A 27,768-nucleotide genomic window follows, 5' to 3' on the forward strand; every position below is an offset into this window, starting at 1 on the left:
TGCATCTGCAGGTGTGTGTGTGCAGGTGTGTGTGTGTATGTGTGCAGGTGTGTGTGTGCAGGTGTGTGTGTGTGTGTATGTGTGCAGGTGTGTGTGTGCAGGTGTGTGTGTGCAGGTGCACACGTGTGGCACACACAGACGTGTTGGTTCCTCCTCACAGACGTGTTCCCAGGCCGAGGGGTGTGTGTGTGCACGGATCCACACCAGCAGCCTGGGGGTGCACACGTGTGTGTGCAGTGGGGTCCCTGGCAGGGGGTGCACAGATGTACAAGTGCCCATGGCCCCCCACCTGTCCTGCCTCATGTCTCACCTCAGTCGCCCAGTTCCAGTTTCAAGCCCCTCCCTGCTGAGTTGGGCATCGTGAAGGTTGGAAGAGACCTCCAAGGTCGGGTCCAATTGTCACCCAACCACCACAACCACTGAACTCCGTCCTGAAGTACCACATCTAAACACTTCCTGAACACCTCCAGGGACAGTGGTTCCACCACCTCCCTGGGCAGCACATCCCAGGTCCTCACCACTCCCTCAGGAAAGACGCTTTTCCTCATATCCAGCCTGAACCTTCCCTGGCACAACTTGACCCATTTCCTCTCATCCTATTGCTGATTACCTGGGAGAAGAGACCAACATCAGCCCCTCTACAACCTCCCTTCAGGAAGTTGTAGAGACCAAGAAGATCTCCTCTGAGCCTTCTCTTCTCCAGACTAAACCCCTCCAGGTCCCTCAGCCTCTCCTGGTACCATGTGCCCTCCAAAACCATCCCCAGCCTCGTTGCTCTTCTCTGGACACGCTCCAGGACCTCCATATCCTTCTCATCCTGTGGTGCCCAGACCTGCCCCCAGTGCTCCAGCTGTGGCCTCACCAGGGCCCAGCACGGCCACGATCCCCTCCCTGCTCCTGCTGGTCACACCATTCCTGGTGCAGCCAGGATGCCGTTGGCCTTCTTGGCCACCAGGGCACACTGCTGGTTCATGTTCAGCCCTCCACCAGTTCTCCCAGATCCTTTTCCACTGGCTCCTTCCCAGCCTTTCCTCCCCGGGCCAGTGGTGCTGCTTGGAGTTACTGGGACCAAAGTGCCCTTGGTCTTGTTCAACCTCAGCCCATCGATCTAAGCTGTCCAGGCCACCATTCCCTGCAGTTCTCCAGTCATGGCCATCATCCCACCATGTTCCTGTGATGGCAACTATGTCCCAGCTGTCCTGCTGCACAGTGGCCTCCAGCTCCTCCTGTTCCCTGCCCATGCTGCCTGCATTGGTGTAGATGCACTTCAGCTGGGCCAACGATCCTGCCACCACTTCAGGGAGAGAAGTCCTAATTGCTGTCTGACTGTTCCCAGCCACTTCCGTGGTTGCTGACCTATGTGTGAGCCCTGTGGTTCGTTCCCATGTGTCTCCCCATCTCCCACCTCAACTGAGGGTCACCTGAAGGCCACCTCAGGCTCATCTCTGGTGGGCCTGGTTTTACCCCCTTCTCCCTTCCAGCTTGGTTTGAAGCCCTTCTAATGAACTCCATCAACTCATGCACAAGGATCCTTTTCCTCTTGAGACATGTGCTCCATCAACCCCACCTGCTGAGGAGGTGTGCTCGAACATCGAGTGCTTTGAAAGGTTGGGACTCAAGGTTCTCAGCAATGAAAACAAGTTTTAAAAGGTAAGAAAAGCAAGAATCAATTGTATTAAAAGAGTTTTGTGGATTTCTCTAGCAGCCTGTGAGAAAACCAGCTCTAAGAAACCACAGAGGTACCTGGAGAACTCTGTGGAGCTTGGCCAGAAAGTCCTGCCACCCTTCCAACCCAACAGGTGGGTGAGCAGGAGGTGCAGGGCTGGGTCAGAAGATGTGGAGCTTCAAGCCAGGATCCAAAGGGCAGGAGTGGGCCATGCTGGAGGTGCTACGTCCCAGGGCTGCTCAGCGCCCGCCACCAGCAGCGGCACAGCTGGATGAGGATGAAGATGGTGGTGATGACACCGTAGCTCATGCTGATGGTCTTGATGGCGTAGATGGTCTCGGGGTCGTAGAGCGTCCGCCGGCGCCGCGGCGGGAAGGTCACGGTCAGCCGGAACCCGGCCACCATCTTGCCCTCCCGCCAGCAGAAGTAGGTGCCTCCATCCCTGGCCCGGACCCGCTGGATGTGGAGGTGGTTTCCATGGTCAATGAAGACCCTCATGCTCCTGTTGACATTGAGGAGGTAGCGGGAGCGGTAGAGCCGGACCGAGCCCTTGTCCCAGGCCACCGCGTGCTCGGGCCGGGCTCCCGGGCAGGCGATGATCAGGTTAGTGCCAATCACCTGCTTGTGGAACTGCGTGGGGACACGGGGCACCCAGGGCTTCTGGCCCAGCTTGGCAATGACGTTGGAGATGGCCAGCACCCCTTCCTTGGGGGCCTCCACCTTGGGGCAAGGGCTCAGGCAGCTTCGCACGGCCACCTCGGGCCGCCGGAGGCGCACGGCCTGCTGGAAGTGCGCGGGGACAGCCCTGGAGCCGCAGGAGGTGACGTTGGGCAGGGCGGTGCGGTAGCGGGGGTGCAGCTGCGGGCTCTGCAGGTAGCACAGCCCCACCCGCCGCTGCTCGCCCCGCACCCCGCAGCGGTCACACCTCGTCCAGTCCCAGAAGGTGGTGAAGAGCTTGAAGAACTCCCCCGAGTAGTCGTCCTGGACGTGCTGGCCTCTGTCTACAAAGGCCACCGAGATGTGGCTGCTGGGCTGCACGTCCACGTCGTAGCCGTAGAAGAAGTCCCCTCTCTCGGTGCCGCACAGGTAGTGGCCCGAGTCGCTCACCTGCGCCTTGAAGACGATGAGGCTGAACATGCGGATGCTGAAGCGCTTCAGGACGGCGCTGCCCGCCCGGGCGTGGCTCGAGGCCACGGCCACGGTGCCGGAAAAGTCGGTCAGGACGGTGCTCTGCGGGCTGCCCATGTCCTTCTGGAAGTACCAGACCACGGAGGAGACCTCCTCGGGCTTGCAGTTGCAGGGCAGCTCGAAGGTCATGTCAGCCAGGTAGGCGGTGTTGTCCAACACCAGGAAAGCGGGACACGGCGTCCGCTGGAACACGTCTCCTTTCTCCTCCATTGCAAAGCCCTGGAGAACGTCCACCAGGGAGAGGAGAACAGCAGCCCCCAGCAGCCTGGTCTCCATGCTGCCAGGCAGTTCTTGCAGCCAGCAGAGCCCACCCACATGGGACAGCAGGAACCCACACATGGGGCCAGCAGGACCAGCACCAGGCAGGGACAGGGACACACACCAGCAGGGTCACCAAGGATGGGGGGTAAAGACCTGAAATATCCCAGCCCAGCCAGGTATCTGCTGGGGTGCTCCTGTCTTCCGGGAGCTTCCAGAACCAGCTGTCCCTGTGACATGGGTTCCAGAACCTCTCCTCTCCCAGGTGCAGAAGGTGCAGCCAAGGGAAGCGTGATGGGAACAAGGGAACCACCAACATTGCCTGGAGTCTCACGTGCAGGGAATGTTCGGTATTTCTCTGACCCTCTGAGCACAATGAACCTGGAGGAGACTCTCCTCTGATGGCAGGGACCTCTAGCCCTGGAGAAGTTTCAAATATGCCATTTAGACATCTACAGCCCTCCTGTTGGTGTTCCAAAGGTTTGTGTGCTGAAGCCCCTTCCCAAAGGTGAAGACACCCCCGATGGAGTGAGGGATTTTGTCCATGTCACCTTCTCTGGGCTGATGCTGGAACCAGCCCTGGAGGCCCTAAATGCTTCTCTCCTAAGGGGAGGGAGCTGTTGGTTTGTTGCAGCAAATCAGAAACTGTCTGAGATCACAGGTCCAAGAGGTGACAGGATCTCTGAGGTTTATCCATGTCCTGCTGGTTGGGGTAGAAGAACCAAAAGGCAGCTGGTTGGATAGTCCCAGACACACCACCTCTCACAGCATTTTCACCCCATCAGCCTCTTCTGATTTCAGCAGCTGCACCATTAGACACCAAGTGTCACTGCTCACAGCCCCTAGTGACAGCAGAGATGAAACAGGGAAGGGACTATTTGGGTTTTGGTTTCTCCTTCAAAAACACCAGCCTAGTTTTCCTTTGCTCTCCTCATCTAAGAGATTCTCACCAAGCCACCATGCAAGGACACACCAGCATCCTGGCTGGTACCAGCCGTGGTGTGGCCAGCAGGAGCAGGGCAGGGATCATCCCCTGTGCTGGCACTGGTGGGGCCAGACCTGGAATGCTGGGGTCAGTTCTGGGCCCCTGGGGACAAGAAGGACATGGAGGGGCTGGAGCGTGTCCAGGGAAGGGCAAGGGAGCTGGGGAAGGGGCTGGAGCACAAGGGTGAGGAGGAGCAGCTGAGGGAGCTGGGGGGTGTCCAGCCTGGAGACAAGGAGGTGAGGGGAGACCTGCTGGCTCTGCAGCTGCCTGAGAGGAGGTTGGAGCCAGGGGGGTCGGGCTCTGCTCCCCAGGAACAAGTGACAGGAGCTGAGGAACCGGCCTCAAGTTGTGCCAGGGGAGGCTGAGGTTGGAGCTTGGGAACAGTTTCTCCCTGGCAAGGGTTGTCAGGGCCTGGCCCAGGCTGCCCAGGGCAGGGGGAGAGTCCCCATCCCTGGAGGGGTTTCCAAGCCCTGAAGATGGTGCTGAGGGACATGGGGCAGTGGTGGCCTGGGCAGGGCTGGGGGAAGGGTTGGACTTCCTGAGCTTAAAGGCTTTTCCAACTCAAACCCTTCCATGACTCTGTGATCTGTGACACCTGCCCAGGGATCACAGCACAGCCGTCTCAGAACTGACCTTTATTTCTGCTGAACTCTTGCTCTGGGTGGCTCACAGACACAGAAATGTAGCAACATTCCAGAAGGATCCAACTGAACCTTCTCACACCAGGAGGCCCAAGTCCAGCTCTGAGCCTCCTTTACCTTCTGGTTCTGTCTGACCCTGGTGCTTCTGCTCCTTCAGTTGATCTGGTAACATTTCATCAGCTCCACCACCATCCTTTCCTCCTCAGATTCCTCTTGCAGGCTGGTGTCCATCAGGTGGGCTTCAGAGCTGGTGGGGCTGCCGGGATGGCCAGTGCTCCAGTCCTCCCTGCTGGTGCTCCACAGCTTCCTGAACAGATCCCTGCTCTTCTCCTTCTCCGACTCACTCAGAAGATCCACGTTCAGCCCGAAGCGCTTGGTGCCCGCCAGGCTCTGCAGGATCTGAAGGACAGCTCCTCTGTCTTCACCACAGACATTCTCTGCCAGCACCGTGAGGAACTCCCCCAGGAGGCCAAAGCCCAGGTCAGCCTGAAAGATTCTGCCCAAGGTCTCCCCTCCGAGCTCCAGCAAAAACTGGTATTTTTCTTTTCCACTTGGGAAGCACCTGCGCCAATCCCTGTAAAACTCAGCAGAGGTTCCAGGCAGTTGATCCAGTTCCTGAAGGAAAAAAAACAGTTCCCCAGTTCCTTTTGTTTCGTCTCCACTTGAAGATTTTTATCCCCCCATGCCCGACCAACCTGTGGAGGGTCGAGACAACTTTAAAACAGACTTTGGGAGCACAAAGGGCTGGATGAAGCTTGGGAGGTGGCAAAACAAGGAAATCCCAGGTTCCTCAAACCCTGTAAAGACCAGAGAACTTCAGGGGGAAACAGTGGAAGGATGGATGAGACATGAAAACTCAGGGATGGGCACAGACCAGTAGCAGAGGAACCCAGGATCAGACATGCCCAGTCTGGATCAACCAGTGTCACTCATGAAGCTGCTTTGGTTGATAAGAAGGTCACCATGAGCTGGCACCGTGTGCTGGAGCCCAGAACCCACCCGTGTCCTGGGCTGTGTCACCAGCAGTGTGACCAGCAGGGCCAGGGAGGGGATTGTCCCCTCTGCTCTGCTCTGCTGAGACTCCCCTGCAGGGCTGGGGCCAGTTCTGGAGACCCCAACATAAGAAGGACACAGAGAATGTGCAGTGAGGCCAGAGGAGGCCAGAGATGATGGGAGTGCTGGAGCAGCTCTGCTCTGGAGCCAGGCTGGGAGAGTTGGGGTGTTCAGCCTGGAGAAGAGAAGGCTCCAGGGAGACCTTAGAGCAGCTTCCAGTGCCTGAAGGGGCTCCAGGAAAGATGAGGAGGGACTTGGGACAAGGGCTTGTAGTGAGAAGACAAGGGGGATGGATGAAAACTGGAAGAGGGAGATTGAGGTGAGACATGAGGAGGAAATTCTTTGCTGTGAGGGGGGTGAGAGCCTGGAACGGGTTGCCCAGAGGTTTTCACTGAGCTACCCTTGTCTCCAGGAGATCCTTTCATAGAAGAAGAGTTTTGGGTTGAAGGGATCATCCAGTCCTACCCCCTACATGGGCAGGGACACCTCCCACCAGCCCAGGCTGCTCCAAGCCCCATCCAACCTGCCCTTCAACACTGCCAGGGATGGGGCAGCCACAGCTTCCCTGGGCAGCCTGGGCCAGGCTCTCACCACCCTCACCAAAGAAGTTCCTCCTCATGTCTCACCTCAATCTCCCCTCTACCAGTTTTAAATGAAGACACTCTGGCCTGGGCAGAGTCCACCAGAGGGGCAGGACAGATGTCACTCAAAGGACAAAGGACCTGGAGAGAAAATATTTAATGTCTGTTTCCCACGAGTGAAGAACTAAGGAGCAGCCAGTGAACCCACCAGGCAGCAGGTGGACACAAACCAGCACTTCTCCACATGGTGCCCAACGGAAGAGTGGGGTGAAGAACCAGCTGTGCTGGGGCTGTGGGACAGCAGCTGCAGGGGCACCAGCCTGGCTCCCGACCTCCAAACCACAGCCAGCTGGAAGCGTGCCCCATGGAGAGCATCTTCCCCAGGAACCTGCTACTGGCCACCAGCACAGGCTGTGCACTGGGAGCTCTGGTCCTGCGGGGTGCAGCTGGTCTGGGCTTCCCACAGGGCTGGAGCAGATGCTCCTGGAAGCAGCTGGTGTGAGCTCATGTCTGATGGGAAGCAGGGGCCAGGACTGAACCTGGGCCGATCTGAACACCAAGGGTCCTGGGGCTTGGAGAGCTTGTTCACCTGGAGAGATCTCTCTGATCAACTTGAGCATTTCAAAATAATCCGCAAATTATTCTGGAATAATTTTAGATGTGGACAAAGTCCCAGAGAGCAGCTCCCTCACCTGGGGTATCTCCAGGTCGCTGGCTGGTGGTGCCTGGGCACGGGCTGCACAGGGGTTCCACAGCACCCTCCTCGTGTCACCCAGCTTGTCCTTTTTCTCCAGGGGCTTCAGGTGTGACGCCAGCACGATGTCCCTGCAGGCAGCAAGAAGGGGATGGGATGCTTCATAAGATCCAACACTCTGAGGCTCTGAGCTTCTTTGAGGCGACTTCTGAGTTTGGGCCACATGCATCATCCAGAGGGACTGGGACAGGCTGGAGGAGGGGCCCACGTGAAGCTCCTGAGGTTCAGCAAGGCCAAGGTTCTGCAGCTGGGCTGGGGCAAACCCCAACATCTGCACAGGGTGGTGGGGGGTGAAGGGATGGACTGAGAGCAGCCCTGAGGAGGACGTGGCCATGAGCCCAAGAAACCACCTGTGTCCTGGGCTGCAACCCCAGGAGTGTGACCAGCAGGGCCAGGGAGGGGGTTTCTTCTCCTCTCCAGCCTGAACCCCCCAGCTCTCCCAGCCTGAACCCCCCAGCTCTCCCAGCCTGAACCCCCCCAGCTCTCCCAGCCTGAACCCCCCAGCTCTCCCAGCCTGAACCCCCCAGCTCTCCCAGCCTGAACCCCCCCAGCTCTCCCAGCCTGAACCCCCCAGCTCTCCCAGCCTGAACCCCCCCAGCTCTCCCAGCCTGAACCCCCCAGCTCTCCCAGCCGGTCTCCGGAGCTGCCCCAGCCCTGGGGTCATCTCCGCGGCTCCTCTGGCCTCTCCAGGAGCTCCACGTCCCTGCCGGTGTCACCCCCTCCCAGGGCGCTGTTCCCAGGCCGCTGGGTGAGCTGGTTCCCCCAGACCCCCCCAGACCCCCCCGGCCCCTCGGGAACGGGCCGCGCGGTGGGACCCACGGACCTGAACTCGCGGTAGGACGAGACCCGCTGCCGCAGGGCCCGCAGCTTGGCCGCGTCCTCCCGCGCCCGCCGCTCATCGGCCGCCGCCGCCCGGAGCAGCTCCCGGAGCAGCGCCCGCGGGCCCGGGGCTGCGGGTCCCGCCATCGCGGCGGGGGCACCCGGGGCACGGAGCCACCCCTGGCTGCGCGGGACCCCGCTCCCGTCACGGCTGGCCCTGGGGACCCCGCTCCTATCGCGACAGCCCCGCCAGGCCCCGCCCCTCCCCCCCGCTCTATCGCGACAGCCCCCCCGCCCGCGCTCCCCTCCCGTTGCCCTGGCGACGGAGCAGCGCACGCGAGGCCCCGGCGGGGCTGCCCGCTCCGCGCCTGACGGAACCGGCCCCGCCTGACAGAACCGGCCCCGCCGCCCCGAGCGGCCCGGCCCGCGGCACCGGGACCCGGCGGGACCGTCCCCGGCCTCGCCTGCCCCGCCCGGCCCTTCCCCCGCGGTCGGCGGGCGCGGGGTCCTCTGTCGCGACAGGCAGCGCGGGCAGCCCGGGGGCCTTTCACGGAGGTGTCGACGGCGCCGGCAGCGCGGAAAGCGCGGGGGGTGAGAGCGGGGGGGGCACCGGGGGGGAACGGGGGAACCGGGGAACCGGGGAACCGGGGGGGGGGGGGTGGTGGTGCAGGTGGTGCAGGTGGTGCAGGGCGGGCCTGGGGCCGCGCACGGGCAGGGGCGGGGGCGGGCAGGGACCCGGGAGCAGGGGAGGGGGCGGTGCAGGCCGGGCTGGGCCGGGGCCCCCGGCGCGGGGCAGCGGGGGGTGCTGAGGGCGGGGGCCCTGGGCGTGCGGGGCAGAGCCCGGACACCTCCCCTGCCCCCCCAAGGATGGACACCGACCTGTACGACGAGTTTGGGAACTACATCGGGCCGGAGCTGGACTCGGATGATGATGATGATGAGTTGGGACGAGAGTCCAAGGATCTGGATGAGGTGAGTGGGGGGGCGGGTGGAGGGAGGGCGGGGTGGGCCTCATCCGTGGACCTCACGGGAGGGGGGCTGAGCACAGTCACCACCTCCACAACTCCAGGGATTCCTTCCCGTGCCAGGCTCTGGTTCCCAGTGGTTCCTTCCTGTGCCAGGCTCTGGTTCCCAGTGGTTCCTTCTCGTGCCAGGCTCTGGTCCCTCCTGGGGTGCCTGTGCAGCCTGTTGGTGCTGGTGGCAGCTGAACCTGTTTGTTGTTGCAGCTGGAGGATGATGAGGATGATGATGACATGGGGGACCACGATGAGGAGCACCCGGGGATGGAGGTGGTGCTCCACGAGGACAAGAAGTACTACCCCACTGCTGAGGAGGTCTATGGGCCTGAGGTGGAGACCATCGTGCAGGAGGAGGACACACAGCCCCTGACAGGTGAGGGGGGAAGGGGCCAGTTGGGTGTGGGGGGAGGAGAAGACTCTGGGGGGATCCTTGGAAGAGGGAACACAATGTTCCCTTCCCTCCTGGCTATGGGTTTTGTGCCCTGCTCTGCTGGCTTCTCAGGAAGGTACAGACTCCTGCTTGTGTGGTGGTGCCCAGACTTCAGCACGTGGGATTATTGCAAGTGCCAAAGGAATGATCTTTTGAAGAAGAGACACCAGCAGACACTGGAGAGGGACTTGAGGAGAAATGAAAATGTGCTGAAGTCCTCTCCCCTGATCCTCCTGGAACAGAGCAGGATGGTTCAGCTGGCAGGGCCCTACACCAGCCATCTGGTCCAACTGCTTTTACACCATCCAAAAGAATCAGCTCAGAAGCAGCAGTTGTGTCTGCAAGACCCTGTCTCCTCTGCCCATTCTGGAGCCCTCTGGTCCAGGCTCTGGTGACAGGGGTTTCTTCTTCCTTCTCTTGTTTCCAGAGCCCATCATTAAACCTGTGAAAACCAAGAAGTTCTCCCTGATGGAGCAGACATTGCCAGTCACTGTCTACGAGATGGAGTGAGTCACCTGGGGGGTTGGAGTGTGGCTGTTGGCCAGAGCCATCTGTGCCACCATGTCCTGCTCTGGGTTGTTCCCAGGCAGGGCTGGGGAGCAGAGGGGTGGGGGCTGCCTGGGGGGGCAGATTTCGGGGGGCTCTGCCTTGGTTTCTGACTGACACCAACAACAGAACCGAGTGCAGCCCTTTCCCAGGTGTTGAACCACAAAGAAGGGGAAAAAGTACAAGACTGAGCATTTTACAGATGTTCCCACACACACATCTGGTAGTGTCTTGTTCTGGCACTAGAGTGTAAACCTGAGCTTCATGATAGGAGGGACATGGAGATGCTGGGAAAGATGGAGCAGCTCTGCTCTGGGGACAGGCTGGGAGAGTTGGGGTGTTCAGCCTGGAGAAGAGAAGGCTCCAGGGAGACCTTAGAGCACCTTCCAGTGCCTGAAGGGGCTCCAGGAAAGCTGGGGAGGGACTTGGGACAAGGGCAGGGAGGGATGGGATGAGGGGGATGGATGAAAACTGGAAGAGGGAGATGGAGGTGAGACATGAGGAGGAAATTCTTGAGTGTGAGGGTGGTGAGAGCCTGGTCCAGGTTGCCCAGGGAAGCTGTGGCTGCCCCATCCCTGGCAGTGTTGAAGGGCAGGTTGGATGGGGCTTGGAGCAGCCTGGGCTGGTGGGAGGTGTCCCTGCCCATGCAGGGGGGTGGATCTAGGTCACAGAATCATAGAATGGTGAAGGTTGGAAGGGACCTTAAAGATCATCAAGTTCCAACCCCCCTGCCAGGAGCAGGGAACCCTCCCACCAGCCCAGGCTGCACAAAACCTCCTCCAACCTGGCCTTAAAAACCTCCAGGTATGGGGCATCAACAACCTCCCTGGGCAACCCATCCCAGTTCCTCACCACCCTGAGAGTGAAGAATTTCTTCCTCATATCTCACCTCAATCTCCCCTCTCTCAGTTTAAAACCATCACCCTTGTTCTATCACTGTCTTCTCTGATGAAAAGCCCCTCCCCAGCTTTCCAGTAGGCCCAAGGCTTCAAGTACTGGAAGGTGCTCTGAGGTGTCCTCAGAGCCTTCCAACCCAAACCATTCTATGATTCCATGATCAGGGGCTCTCGTGGTGCAGATTTGCTGGAATCAACTTTTCCTGCCTGGCTCAAGAAGTATTTATGTGGTCAGTGTGTGGCCTGTCTCATACTGGGACATTCTGGGTTGATCCCAGTGACTCTTAGTGTCTCAAATGAATTCCCATCACTCCTGGAGGAGTTTCCAGGGGGAATTGTTGTGCCCCTGGTTGTGTTCAGTGCCGTGGCAGGTCAGGGTGATGCTGCAGCTGCCCGTGCCTTATGGTGGCTGTGGATGTGGCCCTCAAAGCAGCCCCCAGGTCACAGGCCTGAGAGGAACCCTGGGGAAGAAATGCAGGTGCATTTAAACTCCGAGGTGTCAGATCTCACAGCAGGTCTCTGAGGCACAGGAGCAGTTCCTGCCTTCTCTGTAAAAAACGACCCATTTTGAGCATCCGCATCTGCCGGTTGGTGCTGGGGGGCTCTGGGAGCTGCTCCTGGCTCTTGTCTGCTATTTATGGCTGAACAGGTTGAGCTGCCTCAGTGTCGTGGCAGGCTCAGCTTTCCACACACCACTTCATGGCTCAGCAAAGCTCTTCCCAAGTTTTCAGAGGTGCAGATCCCAGAGGCAGGTGCTGGCTGAGCAGCAGCTCCCGCGTGCCCAGCAGACCCCAGCCTGGGCAGCCCTTTGGTGCCTCATCCAGGATCCTGCTGGTTTCATGGAATCATGGAATGGTTTGGGTTGGAAGGTATATTAAAGACCCAGTCCAATGGGCAGGGATACCTCCCAGCAGCCCAGGCTGCTCCAAGCCCCATCCAACCTGCCCTTCAACACTGCCAGGGATGGGGCAGCCACAGCTTCCCTGGGCAACCTGGGCCAGGGTCTCACCTCCCTCACACTGAAGAATTTCCTCCTCATGTCTGACCTTTTCCACCAAAAAGATTTCACTCAGTTTGTTTTCAGTCAGTTGGTCACTTGGATGCCCAGGACCTTTTTGGAGCAGCAGCTCCTCAGGGCTGTCCCCAGCACTGTCACTGTGCTCATGCTCTGTCACCAGGGAGGGTTTGGATGCAACCAGGTATAAGCCAAAGAGCTGCTGGGGCTGATTTTTCTCATCAGTCCATTTTGCTCTCAGCCAATGACCTGTACTCTTCATTATCTGCTGCTTTCCTGGTCCCTGTGTCCTCTCCTCATTCCAGCTGGAATGGGATCCTCCTCATTCTGTTCCTTGATATAAATGGGCAGGATGAAGCTGGGAGAAATTCCCTGTGAGACTCGGCTCGAAACCTGCAAGCTTGGTATCCCATTGCCCAATAAGACCAGTAAGCAAGCTTTTAATCAGTATGGTGCTTGATTTGTCTATTTTTTAGCTCTTAAAGGTCTGCCACATCAGTGGTGGTGAAACCCTTTTCCAAAGGAGGTTCTTTGGCAGCCCTGATTTCCCACAGACCCGTGGCTCTGTGCTCTGCACCCTCCCATTCTTTTGTAGAGAAGTTCAGGAGCTCCATTGTCCTTTGACCAGGTTCCACACAGAAGTGACCAGCCCATCATTACCCAGCTCAGCTGCTGATTCTAAACTGATGTCAATTCCATCAGTGTTTCCTCCAGTCCCTGGAACATCACTCTTTTAAGCCTAAATCTCCTCATGAATGGTCTGTGGAGCCCCGTGGTTGCCTTTTAAAACTGTGTGGGAGGCTGGTGACCCAGCTCTGTGTTGTCCTCACCTGCCTGCAGGGTTTGAGTGGCAGAGCTTCACCAGCTGAGTGCTTGGAGCTGACTGGTGCTCTCATGCTGACTGGAAGAGAAGACAAATAGTCAATCATGTGCCATTGCTGGCAGCTCTGCCAGCCCCGTGTCCTCCCACCCACTGCCATCTGTCCAGGACTGCAACTCTCTTGTCCTCCCCATCTGGAAAGTGGGATTCTTCCTCCGCAGGGCACTGGCAGAAGGAGAGTTTGGATAGAATTCAGGGGGCACCTCGATAGAAAGTGGAGCTGAAATAGCACCTGCTTTTCTTAGACACACCAGAAGCTTCCAACAGTCTTTTGTGTTTTGTCCCTCCAGTTTCCTGGCAGATCTGATGGACAACTCGGAGCTCATTCGGAATGTGACGCTGTGTGGGCACCTGCACCATGGCAAGGTAGGGCCAGGATCCAACAGGGAGCAGGACAAGGAGCTGCTGGAGAGAGTCCAGCCCAGGGCACTGAGATGCTGAGGGGACTGGAGCATCTGCCTGTGAGGAAAGGCTGGGAGAGCTGGGGCTGTTGAGCCTGGAGAGGAGGAGGCTGAGGGGGGATCTGCTCAGTGCTGATCAATATCTCCAGGGGGTGGCAGGAGGATGGGGCCAGACTCTTCCCAGTGGTGCCCAGTGACAGACAAGGGGCACTGGGCACAACCTGGAGCCCAGGAGGGTCAAGCTGAACATGAGGACAAACTTCTTTGCTGTGAGGGTGGCAGAGCCCTGGGACAGGCTGCCCAGGGAGGTTGTAGAGTCTCCATCCCTGGAGACATTCCCAACCCTGCTGGATGTGTTCCTGTGGGATCTGCTCTAGGGGATCCTGCTCTGGCAGGGGGGTTGGACTGGGTGATCTCCAGAGGTGCCTTCCAACCCTGATGACTCCATGGCTATGACTTGTTCCTTTCTAGTCCCATTACTCCTCACCCTCCATCCCCACCCTCTCTGCTCCTCTCAGCACTACAGTTATTTACAGATTTTCCTTCAGCCACGTGGACATTAAACCATGTCCAACTTCCTGGAGGGATGGGGTTGTGTGGGGTTTGTCTCTCTCCAAACAGTCACCTCCTTCCCCCTGTGCTGTTTTTCAGACTTGCTTTGTTGACTGCCTGATAGAACAGACACACCCCGAAATCCGGAAGCGCTACGACCAGGATGTGAGTGAGATTTTGGGCTATTCCTGCCCTGGGGAGCATGGGCTGGCTCCTGCACTTGGAGGGAGCAGGAGTGTCCATGGGGAAAATGTGGATTCAGGATGAGATGCAGGGCTGGAGATCCAGAGCTCAGCCCTGGTTCTGCCTCTGACCCTTACTTTCCACCTTACAAAGAGTTAGTGTGTCCTCTTCAAAGAGTTCACACCAAGATGTGATTTTCTGCCTTTTGTTTTGTTTTTGCAGCTCTGCTACACTGATATCCTGTTCACAGAGCAAGAGGTGAGTGAGTCCTGTGGAACAGGCTCTGTTTTTTACCCAACTGGCTCATGTTTTACTCCTACTCACTTCAGGCTCTTTCCTTTTCTCTCCTAACATCTCTTTGTGCTTTTCCTGGTCACTTCAGGCTGTTTCCTCTTCTCTCCTAACATCTCTTTGTGCTTTCCCTCGTTTATTTCCTCATCAATAAAATGACCTGCTGCTCTTGTTTGCCTCAGTAAGATCCCTGGTCCAGCTTTCTTCCATTTCCTACTGCCCTCTCCATGTATGGTTGATGGATCTGAGGTGATAACCCGTGTGATGGTGGGAAAGGCAGGAGAGTTATCCCAGCACACCGGGAACTCCTGCTTGAGGAGAAGAGGTGCAAGGGGCTCAAGGGAATAATGGATGGGGAGAAAAACTAGGATTTCAAAATAAACATGTTTCTCCTCGGTTTCCTTGGGCAGGAACTCCCAGCTGGGAGCTCTGTCTCCATGTGGTTGGGTGTGGGTGGGAATCTTATTTAGTCCCACTCGCTGAGCGCTGCCGTGACCCGAGCGACCCTGGGGAGCGTTTCCTTCTCTGCAGCTCCTGCTGCACTTCACACCCTGGGGATCATAGCTGAGGCTGGGAGCTGGAACTTGACAGCAGCAGAAGGAAGCACAGAAAAACATAAATTTTCTCTCCCTGGTGCTGTATGTTCTGTTTCTGAAATGGGGAATGGGTTGTGCAGTGGTAGCTCACCAGTCTGGGCCAGTGTGGATGGGGGAGCTGGGCTGGATAGTGCAGGGATCTGAGATCACTCCCTGGGAGTCACGGGATGTTCTGGATGGATAATGGAATCATAGAACAGTGTGGGTCGGAGGGACCTTAAAAATCACCTAGATCCACCCCCCTGCATGGGCAGGGACACCTCCCACCAGCCCAGGCTGCTCCAAGCCCCATCCAACCTGCCCTTCAACACTGCCAGGGATGGGGCAGCCACAGCTTCCCTGGGCACCCTGGGCCAGGCTCTCACCACCCTCACAGGGAAGAGTTTCCTCCTCATGTCTCACCTCAATCTCCATTTTCCAGTTTTAATCCATCACCCCTTACATTTACTTTTTCCATGTTTCTGATTTCCCTTTGACCATCTTTTCCATCTTTACCTGGTGATGTGTTTTTTGTTTCCTTTAACTGCTCCTCCTGGTTTCTTGTTTTCCAGAGGGGAGTGGGGATCAAGAGCACACCAGTGACCATTGTTCTGCCAGACACCAAAGGAAAATCTTTTCTCTTCAACATCATTGACACTCCAGGTGATGGTGTAATCCTGCAGGTCCTGGGTTGGGATGCCCTTGGCTGCAGCTTGGTGTGTGGAGCAGATATGTGACCATGTGAAACCAAGACTTGAAGCTCATTGGTCCTCTGGTTCCTGCTCTTGACAGGAGCAGAGCAGTGAAAACCTGCACAGGGTTGGATAATGAGGGACTGCAAAGAGCTTCAGTGTTGAGCTGTGCAGCCTTGGCTCTTGGGGGGAAAAAAGGAGAGAATTTTTACCCTGAAACCTCCCTGGTTGGTGTGCAAATGTCCCTTGGGTGCAGGGAATCCCTAGAGGTTTCTGTCACAGATGGAAACCTGTTTGGTTCTTTGTGGCTGATTCCAGCCTAGTCCTGAGCCTTTAGCTCAGTTGATTCTCCCAGAACCTCTTCCAGCACTAAGGCCTGTGCAGTTGGCTTTTGGCCAGGCTTGTCTTTCTGATGAACTGGGCTAACTGGGGGCTAATGGGGCTGGAAATGTTCTTCACTGAACTACATGAGAAGCGCCTGTAGGGTTGGATTGTCCAATTACCACCATGCCCAGGGGGGACCCTGCTCTTCTCAAATGCTCTTGAGACTCTCAGGCAGTTCCCTCCAGCCTCTGCCAAGCTCCTGGGAGGGGAAACAAAATCATGGACCAACTTGTGGGAAACCAAGGACAGATGTTGGGAAGGGCCCTTAGGAAGGGCCCTGGGATGTGGCTGCTGAGCTGCAGCTGGATGGGAGGGAGGTGAGAGCACAGGAGGAGGCTGGAGGGACAGGCATCTGTTGGGCTGTGGTGGGAAGGGAAGTGATCTTCCTCCTTTTCCTGAAGGACTTGCATGGAGCTGTGAGAAAACCAGTAACAAATGGGAAGGAAAGTGCCTGTTAAATGAGTTGTTTGGTTTGTTCTCAAAAAACAGCACAAGAGCTGATTCCTGTGTGGAGCTCTGGCAGCTGCTCCCGGGTCTCTGTTGGAGGAGGAATCTGTGTCCTGCCTCTGGAGAGCAGTGCCCAGAGCAGGCTCAGAGGGACATCCTGCTGGGGTCAGGGCTGGCCCTGGGTCTCTCCAACCTTCTGTGTTTTTGGAAGGTCACGTCAATTTCTCCGACGAGGTGACGGCCGGGCTGCGCATCTCGGACGGCGTCGTGCTCTTCATCGATGCGGCCGAGGGGGTGAGTGCCACTTCTCCTGGGGGTGACTTCAGAGTCTCCTCCTCTGGGGTCTTGGATCCTGCCTGAGCACAAAGACCTGGGAGGGGTTCAGCTTGCCAGGAGGAAGGGGTTTCGGAGGATGGTTTGTGAAGCGAGAGTGTTTTCCAGCTCAAAGAGGGAATCAGGCCTCTGGCTTCTGGATCCAGGGGTGGTGGGATGTTTGCAGGCTGATTATTTAACTTCTTTGCATCTCTGCCAAGATGCTGAGGGGGCTGGAGCATCTGCCTGTGAGGAAAGGCTGGGAGAGCTGGGGCTGTTGAGCCTGGAGAGGAGGAGGCTGAGGGGGGATCTGCTCAGTGCTGATCAATATCTCCAGGGGGTGGCAGGAGGATGGGGCCAGACTCTTCCCAGTGGTGCCCAGGGACAGGACAAGGGGCACTGGGCACAACCTGGAGCCCAGGAGGGTCAAGCTAAACATGAGGACAAACTTCTTTGCTGTGAGGGTGGCAGAGCCCTGGGACAGGCTGCCCAGGGAGCTGGTGGAGTCTCCATCCCTGGAGACATTCCCAACCCACCTGGATGTGTTCCTGTGGGATCTGCTCTAGGGGATCCTGCTCTGGCAGGGGGGTTGGACTGGGTGATCTCCAGAGGTTCCTTCCAACTCTGTGACTTCCCTTCCAACCCTGACACTCTGTGACTCCACCCCCATGACATCTAAAACCGAGCAGGTTCTTTCGGTCAGAGCTGTCCCAAGCGCTGGATTCAGGGACTTTGGTTGGGTTAGCGCTTAAGTTCTAGGAAAACTACCTGGTGGCTTTTCCACAGCCTGGCAGCCCTGGGTGCCAGGGTGGCTGCTCTGTCTGCTGGGGCCCTGCAGAGCACTGAGGTGGTTGTGGTGGTGTCCCCAGGTGATGCTGAACACGGAGCGGCTGATCAAGCACGCGGTGCAGGAGCGACTCGCCGTCACCGTCTGCATCAACAAGATCGACCGGCTGATCCTGGAGCTCAAGCTGCCCCCAACAGATGCTTATTACAAACTCAGACATATTGTAGATGAAGTTAATGGTCTGATCAGGTAGGGGCTGAGGGGGTGATGCCTCGGGGGTGCTTGTTCTTCCTGCTCCATTGGTGGGGCTTTTCTCTGCGAGCCCCTCGGCTGCCTAAAAACTCACCCGTTTGTATTGTTATGTCTTGGGTCACAGACAATGGGGCAGGAGGAGGCATTGAAAATTAGTCTCAGCCAGACTGAGTGTTGGGGTGTTTAGCATGGAGAGGAGAAGGCTCCAGGGAGACCTTAGAGCACCTTCCAGTGCCTGAAGGGGCTCCAGGAAAGCTGGGGAGGGGCTTGGGACAAGGCCAGGGAGGGATGGGATGAGGAGGGATGGATGAAAACTGGAAGAGGGAGATTGAGGTGAGACATGAGGAGGAAATTCTTGGCTGTGAGGGTGGTGAGAGCCTGGCCCAGGTTGCCCAGGGAAGCTGTGGCTGCCCCATCCCTGGCAGTGTTGAAGGGCAGGTTGGATGGGGCTTGGAGCAGCCTGGGCTGGTGGGAGGTGTCCCTGCCCATGCAGGGGGGTGGGACTGGATGAGCTTTAAGGTCCCTCCAACCCAAACCAGGGATTCTGTCATTCTGTGATTATATTGAATTTTACAGGAAGGGCCAAACCTGCCTGAATTCTGACAGACTTCATGGGATCAGGTCTTTTTCCCCCATTAAATGCAGGGAAAGTGGAACAGGACCAGAGCAGGGAACTTATGTGCTCCCAAGTGTCTCAGATACACTGAGTCTCTCCAGGCAATGTCCTGGGCTGTGGGCTGAGATGTCTCAAGGCTCCTAAACATTTCTTGCAAAATGAATGGGAACATCCCCTGGCAGAGACATTGCTGTGGTCAGACCTCCTTGCAAGCCCCTGCCCAGAGAAGGGAAGGAGGGTTGGAGGGAAGGACATCTCCTCTAGCTTTCCCAGCAGCAGGACACAATTCCTGTGGGTCCTCCTGCACCCAGGTGGTGTTCTTCATGCTTCAGCTTGTGTATCTGCACCATGCCCTGGAGAAGCCCAAACTGAGCTTGCCCAGGGGCTCTCCTGGTGGGTCTCTCTGGTTGCTCCTGATATCAGGCAGGTCAGAGTAGGGTAATTAATGCTGTCTGTGTGCTTGGGAACTCATTAGAGCTGTTTCAATTCAAGTCTGTCCCTATGTTATTTACCCTGTGCTCCCTTTTCCTTGCTTGGTGCTTGACCAATTTTGCTGCCTTTTTTTAAGGAAAGAAAATTCTGCCTGACAAAAGTACAAAGCACTTGTGCTGGTAACTTTTTGTTTTTAGGTCTTTAAATCATAGAGTCATGGAATAGTTTGGGTTGAGTTTGGGTTTAAAGATCATCTAGATCTAACCCACTGGATGGGCAGGGACACCTCCCACCAGCCCAGGTTGCTCCAAGCCCCATGCAGTGTGGCCTTGGACACTTCCAGGGATGGGGCTTCCCCAGTATTTCTGGGTACACTGGTGCTCTGAATTCCACAGTCACAGGGTGGTGCTGTCCCTGACATCCCATGGCAAGTCTCCTGCAGCCTGTGTTAAGGTGCTGTTTGGCAGTGTGGAATCCTTGGCTGTCACACTCTGCTGCTTGGTGTGGGAAGTGAGTTTAAGTGTCTGCCTTGCTTCATAACATTGATTTATTTTTTTTCTTGTCTCTCTCGACTGTCTTCTCTCAGCATGTATTCCACTGATGAGAACCTGGTGCTGTCTCCCCTTCTGGGGAACGTGTGTTTCTCCAGCTCCCAGTACAGCATCTGCTTCACCCTGGGATCTTTTGCAAAGATTTATGCAGACACATATGGTGAGGATTATCCAGAAACCTTGTGCACTTCAACATGATTATTTAACTTCTTTGCATCTCTGCCAAGATGCTGAGGGGGCTGGAGCATCTGCCTGTGAGGAAAGGCTGGGAGAGCTGGGGCTGTTGAGCCTGGAGAGGAGGAGGCTGAGGGGGGATCTGCTCAGTGCTGATCAATATCTCCAGGGGGTGGCAGGAGGATGGGGCCAGACTCTTCCCAGTGGTGCCCAGTGACAGGACAAGGGGCAATGGGCACAACCTGGAGCCCAGGAGGGTCAACCTAAACATGAGGACAAACCTCTTTGCTGTGAGGGTGGCAGAGCCCTGGGACAGGCTGCCCAGGGAGCTGGTGGAGTCTCCATCCCTGGAGACATTCCCAACCCTCCTGGATGTGTTCCTGTGGGATCTGCTCTAGGGGATCCTGCTCTGGCAGGGGGGTTGGACTAGATGATCTCCAGAGGTCCCTTCCAACCCTGACACTCTGACATTCCCTAACCTGTTCAGTTGAGGCTTTCCCAGCCATCCAGCCCTGAATTTCAGTGCGTGTGTGAGGCCAGTATTTGCATTCTGGAGTTTTTGGGAGTTGAGAGTTCCTGCAGACCTGAGCCCTGGGTGGTGAAAAGCAAAAATAAGGTTCTAATTTGGTTTTGGCTGGATAGTTTCTCATGAGAAATGTTTTCTTGGGTCAGAAGCCAATGTTTTATACTAGGGCAGAAAACACAAGTCGTGCTGGGGCAGCTGAGGGCAGGTGTCTGTGTTGTGCTTTGCCTCCACACCAGAGCAGCTCAGAAGCCAAGCAGTTAAGTCCTGCCTGCCTTTCCACCAGAGTCTCCAGAGCCTGAGACTCAGCTGCAGCCTTAGCCCACAAGGTTTTGCACTCTTGCCCTCTTTCTTTTTTAAGAAACTGTCTTTTTCTGCCCTGGATTTAATTTCCTGTTCCCCAGGTGCCCACTCGAGGCATCTGCTGCTGGTGAACTCGTGCCTTTTGCCTCCATTGCCAGCTGCTTTGCCACCATTTTTTAAGTCACCCCCTGGGGAGCTGGGGGTGATCTGTAGGAGCTGTGAGCAGGGGCAGGAGGATGTTGTAGAGCAGCTGGCCCAGCTCTGGCAGAGGAGTTAGCCCGAGGGAGGGGGCAGCTGCAGAGGTCAGGGGCTGACGTGTCAGGACTATCGCTTGTCCTCGTCAGCTGGAGAAATAAATGAGCTCCCTGGGCTTCGTGGCAGGAACTTGGTGCCTGCTGGGATGAGGCCCCTTCCCTGGGGGGCTCCTGAGGAGGCAGGAGGAGAATGTCACCTGTGTGGGCCAGACAGGAGGTGGCTTCATGTGCAGCCCCCACCCTTCAGCCAGCAGGAGCTGGAGCAGCTGAACTGTCAGACCTTTAGCCACCAGGAGCCATCTCATGCTCACACATCTTCCCACAGCACAGACTTGTTTGGGAGCTGCTGGAAATTAGTACCACTGTCTCATTATCCCTAAATCTCCCTGACAGCCAAGTGCTGTGCTGCTCCTGGAGTCCTCAGGGCAAAGAGGAAAGGACCAGGAGAAGTTCAGCAAGGCAGAACATGCTGTGCTGTGCCTGGGGGGTGGGAGGCACCCCAGCCCCTCAGCCCTGCCCCCTCAGGAATTCATTGAACCAATGTTTTTACTATAAGGGGAGTTACTTTAAAATATTGATCCAGGCTCCCACATGTGCAGATTAAGGAAAATCTTGCACTTTGTATCTTCTAGCAGCCCTCATATGTGGCAAAATGTTTTCAAAGCAGTTTTGCTTGTTTTTCTTGCACATTGTCCCACAGAGTCACTCAATAACAAATGGTGAGGTTATCCAAAAGGGGCACCTTGGAATTTCACTAAAGCTCTGGAAGGAAAACTGGAGTTAATGTCTTCAAGTTCCATGAACATCCAGGTGCTTGCACACAACTGCTGGTTACTCTTCATCTTTGTTTTTGTTTAGCTGACCAGACCCTTCTGGTCTGTCACTGTCCAAGTGGTCTGGAAGGCAAAGAGATTTAGTAAAGAGAACTTCTGAAGTGTTCAGGTTTGGGTAAATGTTTATAGTGTCCTGTCTCTCTGGGCTATTAGACAGCACCCAGTGCTGTGGGTTACACAGTCACACCAAGTCCCTGCAGACTGACAGCAGAGGTTGGGTAGAAATGTGACCACAAGGAAGCTTTGGAAGCTGCAGCAGCTGCAGGTGGGTTGCTGCAGCACAGTGTCTGGCCCAGCTCTCCTCAGAGAGAGGACTTGTGTGTAGCTGAGAGTTGAAATGTTCCTGAGGAGCAGGTCTGTGAGCCCATGGTGTGCCTGCTGCTGTCCTGGCTGGGCTGCTTTCTGCCCCCCTCTCTGCCCAGTCTCCCCAGGTCTTAGTCATTTATTCCAGACTGGGCTCACTCCCTCCATTGCTCCGTTACTTTAAATCCTCAGGGTTGTTTTAAAAGGAAAAAAAAAAACCCCAAAGATTTTTCCAAGATGAGAGAAATTTGGTGTCACCTCATGCAGACTTTTGTCCTTTGCTTTTTCCCTTCAGGAGACATCAATTACCAGGAGTTTGCCAAGAGGCTTTGGGGTGACATCTACTTCAACCCGAAGACGTAAGAAACCTGTGGAATGCCTCTTGGTTTAATGCCTCTTGGTTTGTTGCTGCTTTTTTCCCCTCCTTGCTCTGTAAAAAAACCATGGAGATGACCACACAAGGTCCCTTCTGACCCGAACTGTCCTGTGATGGTGTCTGGGAAGGGCTGGGTCAGGCCTCCTCTGGCTCTCAGGCCATCAGGTCCTCCTCACTCCCCTGGGCAAGAGCAGAGCCTCCTCTGGCCGTCCTTTGGAGTGACTCCCGTGTCCCTGACAGCTTCCCAGGGGGATTGGGAGGGAGAGGACAACCTGGGAGGAGCAGAGGCTGTGTTTGCAGCCAGGTGCCTGCAGTGCTTGCTCCTCACACCCCTCCTCTTGTCCCCCAACAGCCGCAAGTTCACTAAAAAGGCCCCGACAAGCAGTTCCCAGCGCAGTTTTGTGGAGTTCATTCTGGAGCCCCTCTACAAGATCTTGGCTCAGGTGTGTGGTGGTTCATTCTCCTTCCCACTGTTCCAGACAGGAGCAGCCAAGGGCTGAGCACTCTGTGGTGTTGTGTCTAGTGCTGGTGGGACTCTCCTGTCCCACTCTGCAGTGTGAGTTTCACAGATCTCTGGGTTTTGGGGTTGTTTAGCATGGAGAAGAGGAGACTCAGGGGGGACCTTCTCACTGTCTTCAACTACCTGAAGGGAGGTTGTGGTCAGGTGGGGGTTGGGCTCTTTTTCTAGGCAACTAGCAACAAGACACGGGGACCTGGCCTCAAGCTGCTCCAGGAGAGGTTTGGGTTGGATATTAGGAAGCAGTTCATCATGGACAGAGTGATGAGACATTGGGATGGACTGCCCAGGGAAGCGGTGGAGGCACCATCCCTGGGGTGTTCAAGGAAAGGCTGGATGTGGCATTTAGTGCCATGGTCTGGAGATGTGGTGGTGTCAGGTCATAGGCTGGACTTGATGATCTTAAAGGTCTTTTCCAGGCTTACTGACTCTGTGATTCAGAGCAGTGGTGAGCAGCTCCCTAACAGTTGCTCGTTGCCAACATGACCCTGGATTTGCACAGAACTGCCCTGACTCTTTCTAGTCTGCTCCAGTATCAGGCACGTGATCGTTTGAACCAGCCAAACAGTTCTGGGAGCTCTAAGGTCAAGAGCCCTGCAGTGGTCTCTGGGGTGTGAAGCTGCACCTGGGAGTTTCTGCCTTGGACCCCCCAGCAAAGCTGAGCACAGTCCTTATGGTCCTGCAGGTGGTTGGGGACGTGGACACGACCCTGCCCAGGACTCTGGATGAACTTGGCATCCACCTGACCAAAGAGGAACTGAAATTGAACATCCGGCCCCTCCTGCGCCTCGTCTGCAAGAAGTTCTTTGGGGAGTTCACAGGTAAATGTTGTTTGTCTTCCCCTCCCCAACCTTGCCCACACCCTGCTCACACATGGACAGAGAACAGCCCTGAAGAGAAGGACTTGGGGGTGTTGGTTGATGAGAAGCTCAACATGGCCCAGCAGCATGTGCTGGAGTCCAGAACCCACCTGTGTCCTGGGCTGTGTCACCAGCAGCGTGACCAGCAGGGCCGGGGAGGGGATTGTCCCCTCTGCTCTGCTCTGGTGGGACCCCACCTGGAGAACTGGGTCCAGCTCTGGAGCCTCCAACATAAGAAGGACATGGAGCTGTTGGAGAGAGGCCAGAGGAGGCCACAGAGATGATGGGAGGGCTGGAGCAGCTCTGCTCTGGAGCCAGGCTGGGAGAGCTGGGGTGTTCAGCCTGGAGAAGAGAAGGCTCCAGGGAGACCTTAGAGCACCTTCCAGTGCCTGAAGGGGCTCCAGGAAAGCTGGGGAGGGGCTTGGGACAAGGGCAGGGAGGGAGAGGACAAGGGGGGATGGATTAAAATCGGAAGAGGGAGATTGAGGTGAGACATGAGGAGGAAATTCTTGGCTGTGAGGGTGGTGAGAGCCTGGCCCAGGTTGCCCAGGGAAGCTGTGGCTGCCCCATCCCTGGCAGTGTTGAAGGGCAGGTTGGATGGGGCTTGGAGCAGCCTGGGCTGGTGGGAGGTGTCCCTGCCCATGCAGGGGTGTTGGATCTAGATGATCTTTGAGGTCCCTCCAACCCAACCCATCCCCTGGTGCCATGGGTCGGGCTGTTCCAGCCATGCTGTGCTGCTCACCTGCTCCCATCCCTTCCGAGCTTTCCTAACACAAACCCTGAAGCCGTTTGCCCAGAGGACACTGCTGACACCTTCCCCGTTCCTCTGGCTGCTCTGCAGTCTACAGCTCAGCCATTTCTCTCCTCCACGCTGCTGAATCCTGAGGAACTGTTCCTCTGTTCCAGGCTTTGTGGACATGTGTGTGCAGCACATCCCCTCCCCCAAGGTGGGAGCCAAGACGAAAATCGAACACACCTACACCGGGGGCGTCGACTCGGACCTGGGGGAGGCCATGAGTGAATGTGACCCTGACGTAAGGAAACTGCTGCTCTGCTCTGGCTGCCCCAGAACGTGCCACATCTGCCCTCCTTTGGCTGCCTGGCCAGGGCAGCTGCATCCCAGACATCCAACTGCATGGATTTCACTTCCAGCATTTGGAACCTCTCATGTGATAGCCAAACAAATCACTTTGCTCTGAGACATTTGAGCTTTCTGCCAGGGCAGCCCTTGGAGACAGAAAATTGTTTGACAGTGCTCGGAGAAGAGCAGGAGTAGGTCAGGACTGGAGAGCATGTGAGAACTGCAGGGTGGTTTTGTGTCCTTTTTGCTGCCTTTTTGTCCCTTTTCCCTGAAGTTTGATTCTCTCCTGAGAAAACTGCTCTGAACTCTACTGATAAAAATAACCCTACATTAGTTATTCAGCACCTTTTCCTATCAAAGCCTTGCAGAACCCTTCCTCCTCCAACAGCTTGTGCTGAGCTGTCACTCAGAGTTGTCTAGAGCCACCAACGCCAACCAGCAGCTAGTGAGGAATCTGCCCCTGACTTTTGCTCTAATGTCTGGAGAGAAAATGAATCACTCATTTTAATGAGCTCCAATTACCCACATGAAGTTACACAGTGGGAACTGTCACCAGTTGTAGAGTGACCTTGTGGGGCTCAGAGCTGTGGTCTCTGGGGCTCAGGTGCTCTGCCTGGAGCTGGTTTGCAGCCCAGCAGATGACATTTCTTCTCATGGCCTTGTCCCAGTAACTCATTGCTGCTGCACAAGAGGAGTGGGGAGAACTCCAGAAAAGTCCACCAGGGTTGTTCCAGGGATCTCCATATGGGGCAAGGAGATGTGAGGCTTCCAGTGGAAGGAAAGGAAAGGCTTGGCATGTCATAAGAAGTATTTCTGAATTCCAGCTCATTAATCCCCTTGTATCTCTGAGTCCTACCACGTCTGTTTCTTGACTGTGTCTTGAAAGAGGTTTATTTCTCTCCTTCTCTCCTTGAAAGGGGCCTCTGATGTGTCACACAACCAAAATGTACAGCACAGATGATGGTGTTCAGTTCCACGCCTTTGGCAGGGTCCTCAGTGGGACCATTCATGCTGGGCAGCCCGTGAAGGTCCTTGGAGAAAACTATACCCTGGAAGATGAGGAGGATTCCCAGATCTGCACCGTTGGGCGCCTCTGGATCTCGGTTGCGAGGTAGGGAGCTCTGGCCGTGGGGGAGGAGGGAAGCACTGGGGGGGGCCTGAGGCTGGTGGCAGCCAGGGCTGTGGTGACACTGCCCCACCCCAGGTACCACATCGAGGTGAACCGGGTCCCTGCGGGCAACTGGGTGCTGATTGAAGGGGTGGACCAGCCCATCGTGAAGACGGCGACTGTGACGGAGCCTCGGGGCAACGAGGAGGTACTGAGCACGGGTTGGGGTGGGAGGGACCCTAGAGATCTGCCAGTCCAATAGGCAGGGACATCTCCCACCAGCCCAGGCTGCTCCAAGCCCCATCCAACCTGCCCTTCAACATGCCAGGGATGGGGCAGCCACAGCTTCCCTGGACAATCTGGGCCAGGGTCTCACCACCCTCACAGGGAAGGATTTCCTCCTAATATTTCAATCTCCCTCTGCCAATTTTAATCCATCCCCCCTTGTCCTCTCCCTCCCTGCCCTTGTCCCAAGCCCCTCCCCAGCTTTCCTGGAGCTCCTTCAGGCACTGGAAGGTGCTCTAAGGTCTCTCTGGAGCCTTCTCTTCTCCAGGCTGAACACCCCAACTCTCCCAGCCTGACTCCAGAGCAGAGCTGCTCCAGCCCTCCCATCATCTCTGTGGCCTCCTCTGGCCTCTCTCCAGGAGCTCCATGTCCTTCTTGTGCTGGGGACCCCAGAGCTGTTCCCAGCCCTGCGGGGGGTTCTCACCAGAGCAGAGGGGGACAATCCCCTCCTGCAGTTGCTCAGCCTGACAGGCAGTCCAGGTGATGGTGCACATCCCGAAAGCGCTTGAGCTCAAAGGAACCTTTTCTGCCGACCGGCAGGGGAAAGAAAACAGGTTCATACACTGTCTGGCTACGGGGGCCACCTGCTGGTGCAGAGATGCAGTTCTCTGTCCTTCTCTGCTTTCAGGCTCAGATCTTCCGGCCTTTGAAGTTCAACACCACGTCGGTCATCAAGATAGCTGTAGAGCCTGTCAACCCCTCCGAGCTCCCCAAAATGTTGGATGGGCTCCGCAAGGTCAACAAGAGTTACCCCTCCCTTACTACCAAGGTAGGTCTGCTGTAGGAGTGGCTGGTGCAGCTCATGCTGGGGGCCTCATCTTTTGTAAATGTTGTGGGGTTTTTTTACTGTGAGTTGTTTTCTTTGTTGTGGGTTGTTTGTTTTTTCATGCTTTTGCCCTTGGTCTCATGAATCATCTGGAAAACTGTCAATCCAGCAGAAGAACCACCCCCTTGGCTGTGCAAGGGAGGCAGCTTTTTGCTGAGCACATCAGCTCTTTCTGCTGGAAGAGGCTGGAGGAACTTTCCTTGGGGTCTTCTGATCCTAATGACTTTACTCAGAGCTTCCTGGGGTTGTGTGGGAGCCTGGAAGGGGCTGGAGCAGCATCCTGGCACTTCAGAGAGTCACAGAATGCCAGGTTGGAAGGGACCTCAAGGATCATCTGGTCCAGTCTCTCTAGGTACTACTACAGTTTACATGAAGTGGCCCTGCACCTTGTCAAGCTGAGCTTTAAAACTGTCCAACGTGGGGGAACCCACCAGTCCCCTTGGGAGACTGTTCCAATGTCTGACTGTCCTCATGGGGAAAAATTTTCCTCTGGAGTCCAACGGGAATCTCCCCAGGAGCAACTTGTGCCCATCACCCCTTGTCTTCTCCACGGGACTCCTTGTCAATAGGGAGTGTTTTGACTTGAACCCCTCTCTCCTTGTTCAGGTGGAAGAATCTGGGGAGCACGTGATCCTGGGGACAGGAGAGCTGTACCTGGACTGTGTCATGCATGACCTGCGGAAGATGTATTCAGAGATTGACATCAAGGTGAGGAAATGAGAGAGGGAGGGTTCCCAGCTGGAGTGGAGGGGTTGTCCCCCCTGTCTCAGGAGAATCATAGAATCATAGAATGGTTTGAGTTGGAAGGGACCTTAAAGATGATTGAGTTCCAACCCCCCTGCATGGGCAGGGACACCTCCCACCAGACCAGGTTGGTGAGAATGGGAAAGCAATCCTGGCTGGAGGTGCAGTGTGGGTTTTGTCACAGCCCTATAGAGGGGGGGAAAAAAAAAGGGATTCTTGGGATGCAAAGGTGTCCTGGTTTGGGCCCAACACAACAAAGAACCAGCCCTGTGGCTCCTCACTCAGCTCCTGGCACACACACTGGGATGGGGAGGACAAAGCTCATGGGCTGAGACAAAGGACAAGGAGGGATCTTCACTGATCAAGGTCCTGGGA

At 56.3% G+C, this 27,768-nt stretch overlaps 3 protein-coding genes across 3 annotated transcripts in view; 1 reads left to right on the plus strand and 2 right to left on the minus strand.

The window, feature by feature from the left end:
* Positions 1-1,773: 1,773 nt before the first annotated feature.
* Positions 1,774-3,962, minus strand: FAM187A (family with sequence similarity 187 member A). Its single transcript, XM_051640398.1, has one exon. The coding sequence runs from the start codon at positions 3,191-3,193 to the stop codon at positions 1,889-1,891; it is 1,305 nt and encodes a 434-aa protein (XP_051496358.1). The 5' UTR covers positions 3,194-3,962; the 3' UTR covers positions 1,774-1,888.
* Positions 3,963-4,717: 755 nt separating this feature from the next.
* Positions 4,718-8,199, minus strand: CCDC103 (coiled-coil domain containing 103). Its single transcript, XM_051640462.1, has 3 exons — positions 7,950-8,199; positions 7,065-7,197; positions 4,718-5,353 (listed from the first exon to the last, which is right to left on the minus strand). The coding sequence occupies exons 1-3, from the start codon at positions 8,090-8,092 to the stop codon at positions 4,892-4,894; spliced, it is 738 nt and encodes a 245-aa protein (XP_051496422.1). The 5' UTR covers positions 8,093-8,199; the 3' UTR covers positions 4,718-4,891.
* Positions 8,200-8,461: 262 nt separating this feature from the next.
* EFTUD2 (elongation factor Tu GTP binding domain containing 2) overlaps positions 8,462-27,768 on the plus strand; it is a 30,951-nt gene continuing 11,644 nt past the window's right edge. The window contains exons 1-19 of the mRNA XM_051640309.1: positions 8,462-8,536; positions 8,812-8,917; positions 9,172-9,337; positions 9,822-9,900; positions 13,022-13,097; positions 13,784-13,849; positions 14,090-14,125; positions 15,306-15,396; positions 16,468-16,550; positions 17,438-17,604; positions 19,242-19,366; positions 21,892-21,955; positions 22,325-22,415; positions 23,175-23,310; positions 24,256-24,383; positions 25,348-25,541; positions 25,635-25,746; positions 26,452-26,592; positions 27,256-27,357. Of these exons, the coding sequence (XP_051496269.1) occupies positions 8,813-8,917; positions 9,172-9,337; positions 9,822-9,900; positions 13,022-13,097; positions 13,784-13,849; positions 14,090-14,125; positions 15,306-15,396; positions 16,468-16,550; positions 17,438-17,604; positions 19,242-19,366; positions 21,892-21,955; positions 22,325-22,415; positions 23,175-23,310; positions 24,256-24,383; positions 25,348-25,541; positions 25,635-25,746; positions 26,452-26,592; positions 27,256-27,357 (1,962 nt within the window). The 5' untranslated portion in view covers positions 8,462-8,536; position 8,812. The remainder of the gene's footprint in view (positions 8,537-8,811; positions 8,918-9,171; positions 9,338-9,821; positions 9,901-13,021; positions 13,098-13,783; positions 13,850-14,089; positions 14,126-15,305; positions 15,397-16,467; positions 16,551-17,437; positions 17,605-19,241; positions 19,367-21,891; positions 21,956-22,324; positions 22,416-23,174; positions 23,311-24,255; positions 24,384-25,347; positions 25,542-25,634; positions 25,747-26,451; positions 26,593-27,255; positions 27,358-27,768) is intronic.

Source organism: Apus apus, chromosome 25, assembly GCF_020740795.1.
Source record: "Apus apus isolate bApuApu2 chromosome 25, bApuApu2.pri.cur, whole genome shotgun sequence".
Classification (NCBI taxonomy): Eukaryota; Metazoa; Chordata; class Aves; order Apodiformes; family Apodidae; genus Apus; species Apus apus.